At 60.2% G+C, this 18,484-nt stretch overlaps 1 protein-coding gene across 5 annotated transcripts in view; it reads left to right on the top strand.

Annotated features, from left to right (window-relative positions):
* The first annotated feature begins 430 nt into the window (after window positions 1-430).
* Window positions 431-18,484, top strand: part of KMT2B (lysine methyltransferase 2B) — a 20,384-nt gene continuing 2,330 nt past the window's right edge. The window contains exons 1-32 of one of the 5 annotated variants that reach the window (XR_012375995.1): window positions 431-808; window positions 2,006-2,078; window positions 2,324-4,383; window positions 4,640-4,753; window positions 4,847-4,997; window positions 5,284-5,563; window positions 5,727-5,782; window positions 6,030-6,308; window positions 6,594-6,688; window positions 6,970-7,068; window positions 7,195-7,308; window positions 7,450-7,596; window positions 7,700-7,795; window positions 8,229-8,346; window positions 8,839-8,952; window positions 9,144-9,328; window positions 9,413-9,502; window positions 9,594-9,698; window positions 9,834-9,907; window positions 10,497-10,612; window positions 10,709-10,800; window positions 10,883-11,020; window positions 11,844-12,002; window positions 12,231-12,351; window positions 12,425-12,503; window positions 12,604-12,764; window positions 13,842-14,069; window positions 14,151-15,447; window positions 15,534-15,623; window positions 15,701-15,810; window positions 16,893-16,994; window positions 18,317-18,454. Coding sequence is in view for 4 of the 5 variants with exons in the window: in XM_025854404.2 (XP_025710189.1) it covers window positions 446-808; window positions 2,006-2,078; window positions 2,324-4,383; window positions 4,640-4,753; window positions 4,847-4,997; window positions 5,284-5,563; window positions 5,727-5,782; window positions 6,030-6,308; window positions 6,594-6,688; window positions 6,970-7,068; window positions 7,195-7,308; window positions 7,450-7,596; window positions 7,700-7,795; window positions 8,229-8,346; window positions 8,839-8,952; window positions 9,144-9,328; window positions 9,413-9,502; window positions 9,594-9,698; window positions 9,834-9,907; window positions 10,497-10,612; window positions 10,709-10,800; window positions 10,883-11,020; window positions 11,844-12,002; window positions 12,231-12,351; window positions 12,425-12,503; window positions 12,604-12,764; window positions 13,842-14,069; window positions 14,151-15,447; window positions 15,534-15,623; window positions 15,701-15,810; window positions 18,317-18,454 (7,342 nt within the window). In the remaining variant the exon portion in view is untranslated. The other 4 variants (XM_025854404.2, XM_073885180.1, XM_073885179.1 and 1 more) reach the window with 4 other exon arrangements.

The following is an 18,484-nucleotide window of genomic DNA, read 5'->3' as shown; positions in this document are numbered from 1 at the left end:
GTTCATGCGTGCCCCGGCCTCGCCAAGAACAATGGGAGGAGTTTGGGGCGAGAACCACACCTCCCGGCGGCCCCGGAGATGGTTTTCTGGGTCCGGCTAGGACCCTATAGTCCCAGCTCTCGCGGCCCCAGCTCCCGGCGGAAGGAGCGAGGCGCCTGGACTACATTTCCCGAAGGTTCCTGCGCGTCACCCCTCTTCGGCCGCAACACGGGGTCTGTGCTCTTCAGGCGCGGTCTAAGGGTGACTGCCGACTGGCCTCGGACTCCCGCTCCCGTGGTGCCCCGCGCGTGGCCGGCCCAGCCCCCGGCTCCCGCTAGCCCCGCTGCGGCGCTGGTTGCTGTCGTGAGCCGCAGCCGCCCCGCCCCACCTCTCCCTCCCCTCCCCCCCGGCCCTGCGCACGGGCCGCCCCTCCCCCCGCCTCCCCGGCCCCTCTCACGGTGCCAAGATGGCGGCGGCGGCGGGCGGCGGCAGTTGCCCCGGGCCTGGCTCCGCGCGGGGCCGCTTCCCGGGCCGGCCGCGGGGCTCCGGCGGGGGCGGGGGCCGCGGCGGACGGGGCAGCGGGGCCGAGAGAGTGCGGGTAGCTCTGCGGCGCGGCGGCAGCGCGGCGGGGCCGGGCGGAGCCGAGCCCGGGGAGGACACGGCCCTGCTCCGTTTGCTGGGGCTCCGCCGGGGCCTGCGCCGGCTCCGCCGCCTGTGGGCCGGCCCGCGCATTCAGCGGGGTCGGGGCCGGGGCCGGGGCCGGGGCTGGGGCCTGAGCCGAGGCTGCGTGCCGGAGGAGGAGAGCAGTGACGAGGAATCCGACGATGAGGTGAGGCAGTCGGAGGCGTCCCCAACGCCGGGCGGGGCGGAGGCTGGGGGCTTCCAAGGGTCTGGGTGGCCCTGAGGGGTGGAGTGGAGAAGCGAGGTTCTCAGGGCCCCTGCGGAGGGAAGGGGCCCTGGAAATAAGCCTGGGGGGAGATAGGCTGCGCGGAGCTGTCCGTGAAAAAGGCCTCTGAAAGTATATAGAGAAGCCCAGGCTGCAGCTGGGTACTTGGGCCTGAGGCACGTCCTGCAGAAGTGTCCCAGGCTGATGATTTTGGTAGTTGGCAAAGCTGTTGGGGTAGAGGTTTGAGCGAGAAGGCTATGGGTACTGCATGCCCGACCAGTGGTGGTTGACAGCAGCAGCGTGGCTTTAGTGGACCCAGGCTAGGGCTCTCTGGGCACTTATCTGTAGGCTGCTCCACCTGGCCTCATAATCTCTTGACACATCACTGGTTTCACTAGTACCCAGATTCCACTTACTTAAAGTGGAGAGATGGTAGCATGATGGAGGGCTTCTTCTTGGGGGCACAGGTTGAAGAAAAATGGAATAAAGGCTGAGGCTGGGAACTCTAGCAGGTCCGAGTACAGCTCAGGATTTATCCCCAGCCTCTCAGAAAAGTCAGGAGAGTGTGGGTTGTATTATTTAGGACAGTTTGTAGTCACCTGAGGGCTCAGAGTAGAGCTTATTACGGTAAACCATTTGAAACACACACACACACACACACACACACACACGCACACACACAAACACACACACACACACACGCGCGCGCGCACATACCCCGGACTTGAGTGCCCCTATTCCCATCTTCATTCAGGAGGAAACTTCATTCTGAGAACGTGTAAACAGTAGTTCCACCTTTTTCTGAATTGGAGGATGATGGAGTCTGAGGGTAGTGTCTACTGCCTGGCCTGAGAAGACCCAGTTCTGTTCCCTTCTGGGCCAGCGAACCACTGATGGCTGTGCTGGTGTAGTCTGCTACAGGGGATGGGGGTTCAAAATACCCTGTGCCTCCATCCCTAGGATGAGAGGGAGAGACTCTTTTCTACTCTTCTTAGCTTCCAGTCATAAGTTTTTCTCTAAAGTAGGGGTATGTTAAGGGGGAAACTGGGGGGATATACCTCCATACCTGAGTCTCAGGTGGAACAAGGGCTTTGGCACTGACTGCTGTTTCTCCCCTCCACCCCTGGTCCCCTAAATCAGGAGTTTCAGGGTTTTCATTCAGATGAAGATGTGGCCCCCAGTTCCCTGCGCTCTGCGCTCCGATCCCAGCGAGGTGAGTGACGGGGAAACTCTACCTCTATAGCTTTACAGGAATGTTATTCTTGCTCTTCATGTCAGCTCTTCCCTGTTTAAGTAGAGTCTCCATCAGTTACATAGCGTGTTCTGTGTTAAAAGCTCAAGCTAGCCTGGGCTGCGGGGGATACAGACAAGTAAAACTTAGTCCTTGCCCTCCTGGAGTGCCTTGTTCAGTCTGCAGGGCTAGCTTGACCCATCTCCCCACGCCTATTCTCCTTTTAGGTCGAGCCCCCCGAGGTCGGGGCCGCAAGCATAAGATGACCCCCATTCCGCCTCCTCGCCTAGCAGATGTCGCTCCTACCCCCCCAAAGACTCCTGCCCGGAAACGGGGTGAGGAGGGCACAGAACGGATGGTGCAGGCACTGACTGAACTTCTTCGCCGGGCCCAGGCACCCCCAGCCCCGCGGAGCCGGGCATGTGAGCCCTCCACTCCACGTCGGTCTCGGGGACGGCCCCCAGGACGGCCAGCAGGCCCCTGCAGGAAGAAGCAACAAGCGGTAGTGGTGGCAGAAGCAGCTGTGACAATCCCCAAACCTGAGCCCCCACCTCCTGTGGTTCCTGTAAAACATCGAACTGGCAGCTGGAAGTGCAAGGAGGGGCCTGGCCCAGGACCTGGGACCCCCAAGCGTGGAGGACAGTCTGGGCGAGGAGGCCGTGGAGGTAGAGGCCGAGGCCGAGGCGGGCTCCCTCTTGTGATCAAGTTTGTTTCAAAGGCCAAAAAAGTGAAGATGGGACAGTTGTCCTTGGGACTTGAATCAGGTCAGGGTCAAGATCAACATGAGGAAAGCTGGCAGGGTGCCCCCCAAGGAAGAGTTGGATCTGGACAGGGAGAGGGCCCTTGCTGGAGAAAGGAGCAAAAGCTGGAGGAGGAGGGAGAGAAGGAGACAGAAGAAGAGAAGGACAAGGAAGAGCGAGAAGAGACGGTAGAGAGAGCCGGACCTGCAGAAGGGGTGATGCTAGCAGAGGAAAAGGAAGACGCAAAGCTGCCATCCCCACCCTCCACTCCGCCAGCCCCTGCAGCCCCTGCCGCCCCTCCACCCCCTCCACCTCCTCCACCATCTCCACCTCCTCCACCCCCTCCACCCCTCCCACCCCCCTCCACTTCTCCTTCATCCCCACTTTGCCCTCCACCACCCCCAGTGTCCCCTCTGCCCCCACCATCGCCTCCACCGCCTCCTGCCCCAGAGGAGCAGGAAGAATCCCCTCCTCCAGTGGTCCCAGCTACATGCTCCAGGAAGAGGGGCCGGCCTCCCCTGACTCCCAGCCAGCGGGCAGAGCGAGAAGCTGCTCGGGCAGTGCCGGAGGGTACCTCTCCCCCCACTCCAACCCCCAGCACCATCACAGGAGGCCCTCTGGAAGACAGCCCCACTGTGGCCCCCAAAAGTACCACCTTCCTGAAGAATATCCGGCAGTTTATTATGCCTGTGGTGAGTGCCCGCTCCTCCCGAGTCATCAAGACACCCCGGCGATTTATGGATGAAGACCCCCCCAAACCCCTAAAGGTAGAAGTCTCACCTACTCTGCGGCTTCCTGTTGCCACCTCCCCACCCCCCCCCCCCCAACCCCCCCCCCCCCCCCCCCCCCCCCCTCCCCCAACTCCCCCGTCTACCCCAGTCCCACTCCCTGAGAAGAGACGGTCCATTCTGAGGGAACCCACGTTTCGCTGGACCTCGCTGACCCGGGAACTGCCCCCTCCTCCTCCTGCCCCCCCACCGGCCCCGCCCCCACCTCCTGCCCCTGTCACTCCATCCCGGAGGCCCCTGCTCCTTCGGGCACCCCAGTTTACCCCAAGCGAAGCCCACCTGAAGATCTACGAATCGGTGCTTACTACTCCTCTTGGGGCCCCTGAAGCCCCTGAGCCAGAGCCTCCTCCCGCCGATGACTCTCCAGCTGAGCCTGAGCCACGGGCAGCGGGCCGCACCAACCACCTCAGCCTGCCTCGATTTGCCCCCGTGGTCGCCACTCCTGTCAAGGCCGAGGCGCCCCTTCCCGGGGCTCCAGCTCTGAGCAACGGGCAGCAGTGTCAGGCTCAGCTGCAGCAGCCCCTACAGGCCTTGCCAACCCAGCTGCTGCCCCAGGCGTTAGCACAGCCGCCGCAGGTACAGCCGCACTTGCACCTGCAGCCGCCGTCGCCCCTGGACAAGGCCCGAACCGCGGCCTCGGGCTCCTTACCGCTGTCTGGTGTGGAGGAGAAAATGTTCAGCCTCCTCAAGAGAGCCAAGGTGCAGCTGTTCAAGATCGATCAGCAGCAGCAGCAGCAGAAGGTGGCGTCTTTGATGCCGGTGAGCATGGCGCTTGGGCTAGGTTTCTGCACCCAGCCATCCGGCCCCAATTCTCTCCATTCTCTCAATTTTCATTCGCCCCCTGCCTCCTCAGACTCCCTCCAGTATTTCAGGGAACCCTTAGAGCCCGTCCTTCCGTTTCTCAGCTGCCTGTGTCCCTGCCCTGGCCCTGGCCCTGGCCCTCCCCCCATGCTAGTCCCCCCGGCCCTATCTTTCCTCACTCTCCAGCCTCTGACCCTGTTTATTCCCCTACCAGCCAAGCCCTGGAGGGCAGATGGAGGAAGTCGTGGGGACTGTCAAACAGATCTCAGATAGAGGTTCTGTCAGGCCTGAAGATGAATCGATGGAAACTAAGAGAGAGAGACCGTCGGTATGGAGTGGGAGCAGGGCCCTCTGAAGAAGGCTGGTTGCAGGAGCGCAGGGGGCAACTTCCCACACGTATTCCTGGTTTCTCCTCCCCTAGGGCCCCGAGTCCCCTGTGCAAGGCCCCCGTATCAAACATGTCTGTCGTCATGCTGCTGTGGCCCTAGGTCAGGCCCGGGCCATGGTGCCCGAAGACGTCCCCCGCCTCAGTGCTCTCCCTCTCCGGGATCGGCAGGACCTCGCCACGGAGGGTAGGGGCGGGTGTGTTGTGGGAAGATTTGACAGCTGTGTCAAGTTCGGGGGCGAGCACATGCACCAAGAGCCGAGGAGAGAGGGAGCTGAGTTGGATGCTTGGGGCAGGTGGCAGGTGGGTTGGGGTGCTAGGTCTTAGAGCAGATTTGGGGGCACCTGGGGCCTGCACACCGTGGGAAAGGGAGGGCCAGAAGGCCAATTGAATGAGATCTAGGGGAGAACAGGGAACTGAGGTAAAAGGCCTAATGGCCTTGTGGCTCCATCCTTTCCTCCCCATTGCACTAGATACATCATCGGCGTCTGAGACTGAGAGCGTCCCATCACGGTCTCGGCGGGGAAAGGTGGAGTCAGCAGGGCCTGGGGGAGACTCAGAGCCTGCAGGGTCTGGAGGGACCCTGGCCCATACACCCCGGCGCTCGCTGCCCTCCCATCATGGCAAGAAGATGCGGATGGCACGGTGTGGACACTGTCGGGGCTGCCTGCGTGTGCAGGACTGTGGGTCCTGTGTCAACTGCCTGGACAAGCCCAAGTTTGGGGGCCCCAACACCAAGAAGCAGTGCTGTGTGTGAGTAGCCAGGGCGCAGCCTCTTGTTGCCACCCGTGGTTGTCAAGTCACCCAGGCCTCCTGCCCCGCCAGAGCAGTGGGATTGGCATCCTTGTGGAGAGCTTCCTCTCTTCCCCCAGACCACCAGTCCCCTACCCTGGTGACGTGCTGCTCCCCTCCCCAGATACCGGAAGTGCGACAAGATAGAGGCTCGGAAGATGGAACGGCTGGCTAAAAAAGGTAACGAGGTTTGAGGAGTCTTTCTTTACACAACCTTATTTAGATCCGTGGTGTGGAAGAAACAGTGTTTTCTTTGCTCTCCTTCCCTTATCTTTGCAGTCTGTACCTTTGTCCTCTCTCCGTCCTGTGCTTCCGTGTCTCTCCTGTACTCGTTCTCTTTTGCCCCCCTTCTTTTTGGCTTTTCTGTATCCCAGTGTCCCATGTCCCTGGCGGAGCTCAGATCCTACTAAGTCCCCTGTTCCCACAGGCCGGACGATAGTGAAGACGCTGTTGCCCTGGGATTCCGATGAATCTCCTGAGGCCTCCCCTGGTCCTCCAGGCCCACGCCGGGGGGCGGGAGCTGGGGGGCCCCGGGAGGAGGTGGTGGCCCCCCCAGGGCCCGAGGAGCAGGACTCCCTCCTACTGCAGCGCAAGTCAGCCCGGCGCTGCGTCAAACAGCGACCCTCCTATGATATCTTCGAGGACTCGGATGACTCAGAGCCCGGGGGTCCCCCTGCTCCCCGGCGTCGGACCCCCCGAGAGAATGGTGCGAATTGCTCGTCGTTTCCCCTTTCAGTCCTGTGTCTTGTGTAGAAGGGGGGTGGGGTTTCCAGGCCAGGGGCTGTATTTGTGTGATAGAGAAAGTAGCTGAGTGCAGAGGAAGAGGTAGTTTGGGGTGGACAGGGAAAATGGGTGCGTTCGAGCCAGGCCTAAAAGTCATCCTACTGGTTAGTTAAAGGCGGCCATGGGGATCCAGGTAACGGGGGGTGTGGAGGAAAGGGAATGGGGCAGGGAAGGAGGGGGACCCTCACCACTTCTGTGTGCTGCCTAGAGCTACCGGTGCCAGAACCCGAGGAGCAGAGCCGGCCCCGCAAACCCACCCTGCAGCCTGTGTTGCAGCTCAAGGCCCGAAGGCGCCTGGACAAGGTCAGCACAGCCCCACACCAAGAACCCTGAGCCCTGTGGAAGGCATGGCTCCTGCCCTTCAGGAGCTTCCTAGCAAGTCAGGGTAACGGGCTCACCTGAGTGCCGTGTTGTGTCCACAGCAGAGGACAGGCCCTGAGGGGTAAGGCAGGTCTGTCCTTCTGGAAAGCAAAGTAGGATCTGGGCAAAAGACAGGGTTGGGCAGGCCGGGGAAGAGAACAGTGTGCAGAGAAGTCTGCAGAGGGCGAGGCCGGCTGCCTTCTGACCACCACCATCCTCCCTAGGATGCTTTGGCCCCTGGCCCCTTTGCTTCTTTTCCCAATGGCTGGACTGGAAAACAGAAGTCCCCTGATGGAGTGCACCGGGTCCGTGTGGATTTTAAGGTATGGCATTGAGGGAGAGGGTCTCGAGGACGGTGTTTGAAAGAAACCTGTTGGTTGTAGCTGAGAAACCAGGGCTTTAAAGATGGCTTTGGCTGCTCTCTGATCCCGTGTCCTCTCTTTCCTCAGGAGGATTGTGACCTGGAGAACGTGTGGCTAATGGGTGGCCTCAGCGTGCTCACCTCCGTGCCAGGGGGCCCGCCGATGGTGTGCTTGCTGTGTGCCAGCAAAGGCCTGCATGAGGTTGGATCCCCGCCTTTTTCCGCAGCCCCCCAGGTCTCCATTGGCCCTTACTGCCTGATTGCTTGGGCCCTCTCAGCAGGGTCTCATCCCTTGGCCTCTTGGCCTCACACTGTGCCCATTGTTCACTCTCCCCACCCCCAGCTGGTGTTCTGCCAAGTCTGCTGTGACCCTTTCCATCCATTCTGTCTGGAGGAGGCCGAGCGGCCCCTGCCCCAACATCATGACACCTGGTGCTGCCGCCGCTGCAAGTTTTGCCATGTCTGTGGGCGCAAAGGCCGGGGATCCAAGGTTCGGGCACAGGAGCCGTGAGAGTGGGTGGAGGCACGGAGGAGAGGGGTATGCTTGTGCCAATAGGTTTTGCCATTGCTGTTTTTCTCCCAACTTCCAACAGCACCTCTTGGAGTGTGAGCGCTGCCGCCATGCTTATCACCCAGCCTGCCTGGGTCCCAGCTACCCAACCCGGGCCACACGCAAACGGCGCCACTGGGTGAGAGATGAGGCCCACACCCCTTGCATTGGAGTTCTAATTAAAGCCGCTACCACCCCCAGGCTGGAAGGTTGGAGGTCCTTGTGAGAGTTTATCTGATAAATAGCATTTTCTCTTTCAAAACTTCCCATAGATGAGACTTATGTGCAGAATTTGTACAGAGTGGTTGCAAAACGCAGAAGGGTTCATGCATTCTCTGGTCCTGGGCTCAGAATCCGCGGCCCCTTCCTGACCTCCTCTCCTCATCTCCCTCTGTCGGTCTCCCCTACTTTGGTCTTGCCCCCCCCACCTCTCTCCTGCACCTTTTCTCCTCTTACTTGTCCTTCCTCGTTTGTCTCTCGCTTACCATCCACTCCTCTTTGCCCATCTCCTCCCACTGTACCCCCCACTGCTCCAGCCTGCTCCCCCTAACTTCACCCTGCCCCCCCCCCAGATCTGCTCAGCCTGCGTACGCTGTAAGAGCTGTGGGGCAACCCCAGGCAAGAACTGGGACGTCGAGTGGTCCGGAGATTACAGCCTCTGCCCCAGGTGCACCCAGCTCTATGAGAAAGGTGGGGACCTGTCCGGGAACCTGGACCCTGAGGGACACTGGGCGGTGGGCCAGGCTCGTAGACAGGCAAGACAGACACGGTTTTCTGGCGGCTCTCTGTGCCCTCTCGTAGCCCCGGAGCCTTTCCTTTGGTCAGGGTAGTCTCCCGCAGAAGCCTCTCTAGTGCCTCAGGGAGAGGGACGCGGTTCCCCCCAGGGCAGCGGGAGCCGGCCTGCACCCCGTCGTGGCAGTGGTCCCTCACCTGCCTCTGGGCACCTCGAGTCTCCACGGGTCACTTTGAAAACCTGGGATTCCCCGTTTGTTCAGGCGGCAAGTTCGCAAGGTTCTTTGGGCGGCGCTGGGGCCGTAGGGCTAGAAGAGGCCGTGTTCTCAGCCAGCGTTTCAAGGGTGGTAGGGACCCGAGACGGGGCATAGCAGAGGCAGCCCTCGCAGCAGCCAAGGGGCAGGTCGTGGCCCCAGCCCCTGACTTGCCCCTCTCCTCCCTTTTGTGCAGGAAACTTCTGCCCCATCTGCACGCGCTGCTACGAGGACAACGACTACGAGAGCAAGATGATGCAGTGCGCGCAGTGTGACCACTGGGTGCACGCCAAGTGCGAGGGGCTCTCAGGTGAGCAGGCAGAGCGGGCCGGGCTGCCGCCTCTGCCCCGAGGGCGGGGGCACGGGGTGCCTGTCCTGCCCCGGGCACAGGCTCTCCTGGGACAGGTGTCATCAGTGTGCGTCCCTGGCAGTTCCTCTGGGCTGCTGAGAGCCCTCACGTCCTCCCGAACCACTCTGTCCTGTCCCACCCCGGTGTTTTAGATGAAGACTATGAAATCCTTTCTGGGCTGCCGGACTCAGTGCTGTACACCTGCGGACCGTGCGCGGGGGCCACGCACCCCCGCTGGCGAGAGGCCCTGAGTGGGGCCCTGCAGGGGGGCCTGCGCCAGGTGCTCCAGGGCCTGCTGAGCTCCAAGGTGGCCGGCCCACTGCTGCTGTGCACTCAGGTCTGGGGCCGGGGGGTTGCTCGGGAGATAGGGTGGGGTGGGGCCAGGCCCAGCACCAGCCCTGCTGACTTTCTCTCTCTCCAGTGTGGGCAGGCCGGAAAGCAGCTGCACCCAGGCCCTTGCGATCTGCAAGCCGTGAGTCGGCGCTTCGAGGAAGGCCACTACAAGTCTGTGGTGAGTGGGACACTGAGAGGAATAGGTGGGCTCCAGGAGGAGGGGGTTGTGGGGGGGGTGGGGGCTCTGATCCTGACAAGCCCCCTTACAGCACAGCTTTATGGAGGACATGGTGGGCATCCTGATGAAGCACTCAGAAGAAGGAGAGACCCCAGAGCGCCGGGCTGGAGGCCAGATGAAGGGGCTCCTACTGAAGGTGGGAACTTTGGGGGATGTCTGTGGAGTGGCTTGAGTGGTAGTGGGGAGGAGAGTGTGGGTCTTTCAGATGCTGCCCCTACCAGCTTTTCCTGGGGGAAGCCAGTTCTTCTCATTCTGTTAACCCACTCCCCAGCTGTTAGAGTCTGCGTTCGGCTGGTTCGACGCCCACGACCCCAAGTACTGGCGACGGAGTACCCGGCTGCCAAAGTGAGCAGGGCTGGGTAACAGGAGGGGAACCAGGGAATAAGGGCAAAAGCAAGGGCACCTGGGAAATCCAGGGTCTGGATCCTGGGCTGAGAATAGACAAGGAACAGAGTTAGGGTCTGGAGGGTGGTGGAACCAGGATGAGCATCCTCAGGGGTTCTAGGCCAGCAAAGACTCAAGATTGTGCAGTTAGCTCACCTCGTTTCTACTTTGTGCAAGGTAGTGTTGGGGAATAGCAGTGAGTAAGCCATGTTTGGGGGCTTGAGGAGGCACATTAGTGCCTGATGATCCAGATGGTCAGGGTGGTTATGGGAACGTCAAGGGAGCTGTGGGAGCCCAGAGAAGGTGCTTAGGGTTAAGGCTTCTCGGAAGAGATGACATCCGAGCCAAGATGTGGAAAAAGTATTCCAGGCATCCCCTGAGGAGCGGCATTTCATGTGTCATAGGTGGCATGAGGGGCCCTGGCTTATTTGGGAGACTGGGAGAAATGCCACATGGAGAGAGGACCAAGTGTGTCATGGCATGTTAAGGCTAAGATTGTGGGTGGCCACCCTTGTTAGACGTGTCAGATGCTGACCCTGCCTGTCCACAGCGGAGTTCTTCCCAATGCCGTGTTGCCCCCATCCTTGGACCATGTCTACGCTCAGTGGAGGCAGCAGGAACCAGAGACCCCAGAATCAGGGCAGCCTCCAGGGGACCCCTCAGCAGGTACTGGGAAGTGGGGACTGGAAGCCAGGGCCCCTGAGTTGGTGGGGCAAGCTCTAGGTCCTGATTCTGGGACTTGCCTTCCCACACCTCTTCCAGCTTTTCAGGGCAAGGATCCAGCTGCTTTCTCACACCTGGAGGACCCTCGTCAGTGTGCGCTCTGCCTCAAATATGGGGATGCGGATTCTAAGGTGAGGGCTACCATGTGAAGCTCCAGGCTGTGGGGCCTAGTCCCTGGGGCCTGCCCTCACACCATTTCTCCTCTGCCCCCAGGAGGCAGGACGGCTCCTATACATTGGGCAGAATGAGTGGACACACGTCAACTGTGCCATTTGGTCAGCTGAAGTGTTTGAGGAAAATGATGGCTCCCTCAAAAACGTGCATGCTGCTGTGGCTCGAGGGAGGCAGATGGTGAGAGCCCGGGCCTAGAGAGGTGGGCAGCCCCAGGGTCTCGGGTAGCCCCCCCAACCCTCTGCAGGGGAAACCGCTCTTGTTTCACAACTTCTACCCCACCATATCCTTTCACTGCTGGTCCTGGGTGCCGTTTTTGGTTGTCCCAGGACTCTGGTGCTTCAGGGATAGTGGCTCTCCCTCCCCCATATTTGGGCCCGAAGCCTGGGAGATTAAAAGTTAGAAGAGCTTCTGTTGATTGATCCTGTGCTGGAGGCTTTCTCTACTGTGTGACGTTTAGCTCCTGCTGGGTCCCCGTGAGGTGAGGTATGGCCTGGGTTAGAACCCCCTCCTCACCAGTGTGGGACGTGGTGCCGTATAACGTCTCAGGCTCAGGAAGTGAGACATGAGGTGATACGTACTGGGGACGTGGGGGGGTGGTGCAAATGTGAAGATTAAATAAAATGATACAGGTTTTATATTAAAATAGCATGAGAGGGGAAGAGCATGCAACTCTTGATCTTGGGGTCACGAGTTCAAGCCCCACGTGTAAAATGTAGTAATTACTTAAATATATTTTTTTAAATGGTGTGAGAAAGATGGCAGATGTTGCTTGGTGTTAGATGTTATTTTTCTTCCTATTGCTTCAGAAAATCTGAAGTAGTTTTGATGTGCACCTGGCCCTGGATGCAGCTAGGGAAGAGGGTATGTTTGATGAGTGCCTTTGCTTTGCGAGGCTCTGGGCTAGACGGGCCCAAGCAGAGTCTCAAGGACAGTGATGCTGAGCATCGGACGCTGGTCTCGGTCACTGGCTTCTCCCCTCAGCAGCCCCTTCCTCCCGCAGCGCTGTGAACTCTGCCTGAAGCCTGGAGCCACAGTGGGCTGCTGCCTTTCCTCCTGCCTCAGCAACTTCCACTTCATGTGTGCCCGGGCCAGCTACTGCATCTTCCAGGATGACAAGAAAGTTTTCTGCCAGAAACACACAGACCTGCTGGATGGCAAGGTGAGCCAGAACCATGGGGGAGACAGCTTCCCGCTGCTTTCTCTTCCCTTTACACTGGTAGACCCCTGCACCCCCCAGCCCTGTCCCCAGCTGCCTCTTAGTGTGTTCCTTGTTTTCCTGAGTCCTTGAGCCAAGGCCCCAGCTGTCCGGTCCCTGCCTCAGAGCCTTCCCTCACATCCCCCTTGCCCCTCACCAATCTAGCAACCCCATTTGCCACCCACCTTCCAGGAGATTGTGACCCCTGATGGTTTTGATGTTCTCCGCCGAGTCTATGTGGACTTCGAGGGCATCAACTTTAAGCGAAAGTTCTTGACGGGGCTCGAACCTGATGCCATCAATGTGCTCATTGGTAAGCCTCTTGCTCTCTGCCCTGGTCTTCCTGACCCTGTCTGGCCCACCCTCCTGATCTCTTTGCATCATAGGCTCCATCCGAATTGACTCCTTGGGTACCCTGTCTGATCTCTCGGACTGCGAGGGACGGCTCTTCCCCATTGGCTACCAGTGAGCAGCCCAGGGGGCCTGGGTGGGGTGGAAGGACTCCGGGACAGGAGCCCAACGCCCGAGTTGTCCTGACTCTCTTACCCGCACGCCCACCTGACAGGTGCTCCCGTCTGTACTGGAGCACAGTGGATGCTCGGCGGCGCTGCTGGTATCGGTGTCGTATTCTGGAGTATCGGCCGTGGGGTCCGAGGGAAGAGCCAGTTCACCTGGAGGCAGCAGAGGAGAATCAGACCATTGTGCACAGCCCCGCCCCTTCCTCAGGTACGTGCCTTGGAACTCCCTCATTTCCTTCCCTGAATGTTGCCCTCCCCAAGTGGTTACCCACCAACCCCATTCCCCTCTTCCTTAAAGAAACCCCAGGATGTTTGCCATTCTTCCTTTCGTCATAACGGCAATAACTGATCACTTAACAGCTTTGCATTACGTGCCGGGGACTGTGCTCAGCGTTTCACAGGAAGTGAGGGGAGAGCCACCTGCTTAGGGGGTGGGGAGCAGCTTCTAGACAGTGTTTACAGCCACCTGACTTGGGACGTGTGCTCCCGAGATGCTCCCCACAGCCCTCTAAGGAAGGCATGCGCTCTGCTGTACTACAGCTCCGAAAGGGCACTTGCTCTGCACGGTAACGCAGTCCTGGCATCGGGGTGTGAGCCAAATCAGTCCCCTTATAGCCATGCCAGTGCTGAGGGATGTCGCTGAGAGCCGGATGGCACACAGCAAAGATTGGGCTTGGAGACTGGTAAAAGGAGAGCTTGTGGGCCGAATAGGAGGAGGAAGACTTTCGGAGTGTGTTTGCAGGGAAGGGGTTTGTGCCAGGTTGGAGCATGACATGAAGTAGAGAGGGGAGGAGAGGGTGCAGCTATCCTGCCCGGTAGCAGGAGAGTGTTGGGAGGAGGCGGCAGAGATTTGTTCTCGCAGATTGGGTGGAGCCAGGTAATGGGGAGCTCCAAGCGCCAGGATGTGGCAGATGTGTTTGATGTGGCAGGGATGCGCGGCACAGGTGAGAAAGTGGTAGGACTGGCCCTGCTGGAGAGAGGGCAGTGCCCCTCGCGGCATGCGGGGCCTGAGTCAGAACAGTAGGCAGCCGGGAACAGGGGAGGTGGCAGAGATGCGCGAGGAGGGGTTACAAAGGGCCCCTGATCCAGTTGTGTGTGGAGGCTTTGAAGAAGCCACAGAGGGGTGTGGGACCTGGGCAATGACTGGGAACCGGTGCACGTTGTGACCGGACCATTGGGCAGGGGTGGGAAAGGTTCGGTTGGCTCAAAAGAAGGGAGGGTGTGTAGGGAGAGGCTTTGACAAAGAGCCCCTGCCATTCCTGATGCCGTTCTCCTGCCTCCTCAGAGCCCCCAGATCATGTGGACCCCCTTCCAGATGCAGATGCCCTTATCCCTGGAGCTCCTGAGCACCACTCACCTGTTCAGAACCTGGACCCCCCACTTCGGCCGGATCCAAGCAGTGCCCCTCCTCTGGCTCCCCGCTCCTTCTCAGGGGCTCGAATCAAAGTGCCCAACTACTCACCATCCCGGAGGCCCTTGGGGGGTGTCTCCTTTGGACCCCTGCCCTCCCCTGGTGAGTACCTGGGAGTGTCAGGGAGAGGGGTGGGTGGGTGAGGCAGGAGCTCATCGCTGACACTGACCCTTCCCCCCACAGGAAGTCCATCTTCTCTGACCCACCACATCCCCACGGTGGGAGACCTGGACTTCCCAGCTCCCCCCAGACGTTCCCGTCGTCCCAGCCCCCTGGCCCCAAGGCTGCCGGCATCACGGCGGGCCTCTCCCCCTCTCAGAACCTCCCCACAGCTCAGGGTGCCCCCTCCTACCTCAGTCGTTAGAGCCCTCACGCCTACCTCAGGGGAGCTGGCTCCCCCTGGCCCAGCCCCATCTCCTCCACCACCCCCTGAAGACCTGGGCCCAGACTTTGAGGACATGGAGGTGGTGTCAGGACTGAGTGCTGCTGACCTGGACTTTGCGGCCAGCCTGCTGGGGACTGAGCCCTTCCAGGAAGAGATTGTGGCTGCGGGGGCAGTGGGGAGCGGCCACGGGGGTCCAGGGGACAGCTCAGAGGAAGAGGCCAGCCCTACCCCCCGCTATGTCCACTTCCCTGTGACTGTGGTGTCTGGCCCTGCCCTGGCCCCTGGTGCCCTTCCTGGAGCCCCCCGCATCGAACAGCTGGATGGAGTGGATGACGGCACGGACAGTGAGGCAGAGGCCATCCAGCAGCCTCGGGGCCAGGGGACTCCTCCTTCGGGGCCAGGAGTGGGCCGGGCCGGGGTCATCGGGGCTGCAGGGGACAGAACCCGACCTCCTGAGGACTTGCCATCAGAAATTGTGGATTTTGTGTTGAAGAACCTAGGGGGGCCTGGGGAGGGAGGTGCTGGGCCCAGAGAGGAGCCCCTCCCCCCAGCACCTCCCCTGGCCAATGGCAGCCAGCCTCCCCAGGGCCTGCCCCCTAGCCCAGCTGACCCCACTCGGACGTTTGCCTGGCTTCCTGGGGCCCCAGGGGTCCGGGTATTGAGCCTGGGCCCTGCCCCTGAGCCTCCCAAACCCGCCACATCCAAAATCATCCTTGTCAACAAGCTGGGGCAAGTGTTTGTGAAGATGGCTGGGGAGGGTGAGCCCGTCTCACCCCCGGTGAAGCAGCCACCTCTGCCCCCTCCCATCCCCCCCACAGCCCCTGCTTCCTGGACTCTGCCCCCGGGACCTCTGCTGGGTGTGTTGCCAGTGGTAGGGGTGGTCCGCCCCGCCCCACCACCCCCCCCTCCTCCACTGACACTGGTGTTGAGCAGTGGGCCCCCCAGCCCGCCTCATCAGGCCATCCGCGTCAAGAGGGTGTCCACCTTCTCTGGCCGTTCCCCACCAGCGCCTCCCCCAAACAAGACCCCCCGGCTGGAGGAAGACAGAGAGTCTTTGGAGGATGCTCCCCAGGGTCCAGGGCTTAGTGGCAGCGGGTGAGTGAATGTGCTGAGTCTGTGGAGGAGGGTGAGAGAGGTGGGCAGGAGAAGGCAGCTCAGCCTTCTTGGGGTTCCTCCCCCAGGTTTAGCCGAGTGAGGATGAAAACGCCCACAGTGCGTGGAGTTCTCGACTTGGATGAGCCTGGGGAACCCACTGGGGAGGAAAGTCCGAGGTGAGTAGCCAGCGCCCTTTCCCTGGAGGCTCTGGGACCTCCATCCCTTCCTCTTTCTGACAGGTCTCTCCTCACAGGCTCCTCCAGGACCGGTCCCCTCTGCTGCCACTCCCAGAAGGTGGTCCTCCCCGGGCCCCCGATGGTCCCCCTGACCTGCTGCTTGAGTCCCAGTGGCACCACTACTCAGGTAGGGACCAGCCTCTTGCTCTCCCTGCCTCCTTCCTTATGCTTGCCTCAGCTGGGTGATGGTCAGATGTGGAGTCAGTCCACTCCAAAAGATAGACCTTGTGCACCAGTCTGGCTCTGAGCCTGAGACTAGGTATTCGGAGTTAGAGAGATGCCCTCGGAGCTCCTGGCCCATGGCAGAAAAAGGCAGAGAGATGAAGTTTCAGCTCCACATGAGAGGCCCTTCAAAAGTGCCCAAGAGCCAGGGGGTCGGCTTCAGAGCCTGATCTGCCAGGGTCAGAGGGTTAGGTCCCTGGTGTGGGGGCTGTCAGAATTAGAGACGGGATTTAGAGCCGTGCAGCCAGACGAGCACCTGGGGGTCAGCCAGCGAGGATGGAGCTCATCTAGGATCCAGAGGGGCAGGAAGAGTAGGAAGGAGAATTAAGAGGACCCCAGGCATGTGGGGTCTAGGGTTGGTGTACTGGCTGGGAAGGATGTTGTGTCAGGGTCTAGAATTGAAGACAGTGGTTGATGAGGAAGCTAAAACAAGACCCAGGCATCTTGCCGGCAAGCTTGGCTAAGGGTCTGAGAGGAGAGGGGGTGGGCGGCAGCCCAGAGAGGTTTGTATGAGGGCTGAGTGGCAAAGCCATGGAGGAGGGTGAAGGGGGCTTGTGGATGGAAGCAGACGTGGGAGGAGGCGTGGTGGTTGGATGTGAATAGGGGGCCGCTGAGGTGGAGGAAAGGGGAGGTCAGTGCACGTGCAGAGCCATCCGGACCCAGGATAGGGGTGCGTGGAGTGGATTGGGCTGACAGCCTTGGTGAAGCCGGGAGGGCAGTGAGTGCTCTGTTGGTTACAGAGGGCCATGGGAGAGGGGGTAGGCTACAGCCAAGCAAGCTGGTAACTGAGCAGCCTGAGGCTCGGGATTTCTCCTGGCCCCAGGCCTGCCCGGATGTGTGGATTGTCTCATTACGTAGCGCTGAGTTACTGAGCGTGGAAGCGGAGCGAGGTACACAAGAGACCGCTTAACTGAAAGACTGCGTATGGGGGTCAGAGGTGGCGTGAGGATATGGCAGTGACCATGACGGACAGGTCCCCACCCTTAGGGACCACGCCACATTTTGGTAGAGGAAACAGACACGTACGTTAGCAAGTGTACTGCAGCTGAGAACGAGCGCCGTGAGAAAGAAGGCAATGAGAGCGCCCGGGTGAGGCCCCTGTAGTCAGCCTGTCGGGTTCAGGGAACAGAATGGAGGTGAGGCTGGGGTACGGGCAAAGAGGAGGTGGAGGAAGTTGTCAGAGGTGAGCCCAGGGGCACTGAGGCCTGGAGATGGTTTGGGTCGTACAGCAAATCAGGTTTGGAGTCTTGCCTCAGGCTGGGAGGGCACACGGTCGGGTTGGCCCAGAGGAGTGGTGTGGGGCGCAAGCGTGGCCACGCGGGCCCTGCCTCTCCTCCAGAGCACGCTCCACTCGAACTGAGGTTTTCCCCACCCTCCCCCTCCAGACCTGACGGTCAGCCCTCAGTCCGCACCCACCGTGATTGAGCGAGCCACTGCCTCTGAGCTGATCCCCCCTCCCACCTCCTTGTAGCACTTCCTTCGATGGCTTCCAACACCCGCCCCTCCCCCCCACCCCGATCCTGCCTCCTCCTTGCCCCAGCCTGTCACTTTGGCATGTCCCAGGGCCCCGGCCTTGACTTCTCTGTCTGTACCTACTCTTGGGTGTTCTCATCTGCTTCATGGCTCTAAATCCCATCTCTTATTCTGACAGCCGGTGGATTGGTAGCCAGGCTCCTAGATCCTGCTGCCTGCTCCCTGTCTCCACTGGCAGGTTGCAAGGGCAGGTTTTCTAAGAGGAATTTCGGACTCAGCATATCCGAAACTGAGTTCTCTGCCTTCGCCCCAAACTTGTTCCTCCCTCTCCCTCACCATCTGTCTCATCATCGGCAGTTTTACCATTCCCGTTGTTCAGGCCCCAAACCTCAGAGTTGTCCTTGACCCTCCACTGGCTCTCACATCCCCGTCTCCTACAGCAGCAAGTCCTGTCTGTTCCGTCTTGAAAATCTTTAGCCCCTGAGAAGTCCCTTAAATTGCTCGTAACGTACATATACTCGACTCTGTGGGTAGGAGCCTATATAATAAGTTTGCGTATAAAAAAATGCATGTGCAAAAGATACTTCTGGTACTTCTAATTTTCTGTGAGAGAAGAATGAAGGGTAGATGGGCATTTTTGGTAAAATGGGTTGGAGTGAGCCAGAGTGTCAGAGCGTGTCCTGCAGAGCCAGGGCATTCCAAGCCTCTGTGGACATGCTCATCTCTCCAGGAACTCTCACAGAAAAGGGACCGCGGGCTCTTTAGAGAAAAACGATGTCCATCCTGTAGGGCTCACGGGGCAATGAGAGCAGGAAGAGAGCCCTCAGACCAAGTATCTGTGCTTGTGCAGGGAGAGGAAGGGAGGGGGTGAGGAACCTGGGACCCTGGGGTCCAGGAGGGGTGATCCTCACCTGCTCTGACCTGCTGCTTGGGACCAGGTGAGGCTTCAAGCTCCGAGGAAGAGCCTCCGTCCCCAGAGGACAAAGAGAACCAGGCCCCCAAACGGGCTGGCCCGCATCTGCGCTTTGAGATCAGCAGTGAGGATGGGTTCAGCGTGGAGGCCGAGAGCTTGGAGGGTGAGTCGGGAGTGGTGGTGACGGGGGAAG

The sequence above is a fragment of the Callorhinus ursinus genome, unplaced genomic scaffold, assembly GCF_003265705.2.
Source record: "Callorhinus ursinus isolate GAN/ISIS: 27379988/994484 unplaced genomic scaffold, GSC_fseal_2.0 scaffold61, whole genome shotgun sequence".
Taxonomy (NCBI): domain Eukaryota; kingdom Metazoa; phylum Chordata; class Mammalia; order Carnivora; family Otariidae; genus Callorhinus; species Callorhinus ursinus.
Note: the sequence above shows the minus strand (reverse complement) of the source record. Positions and strands in the feature narration are given on the sequence as shown.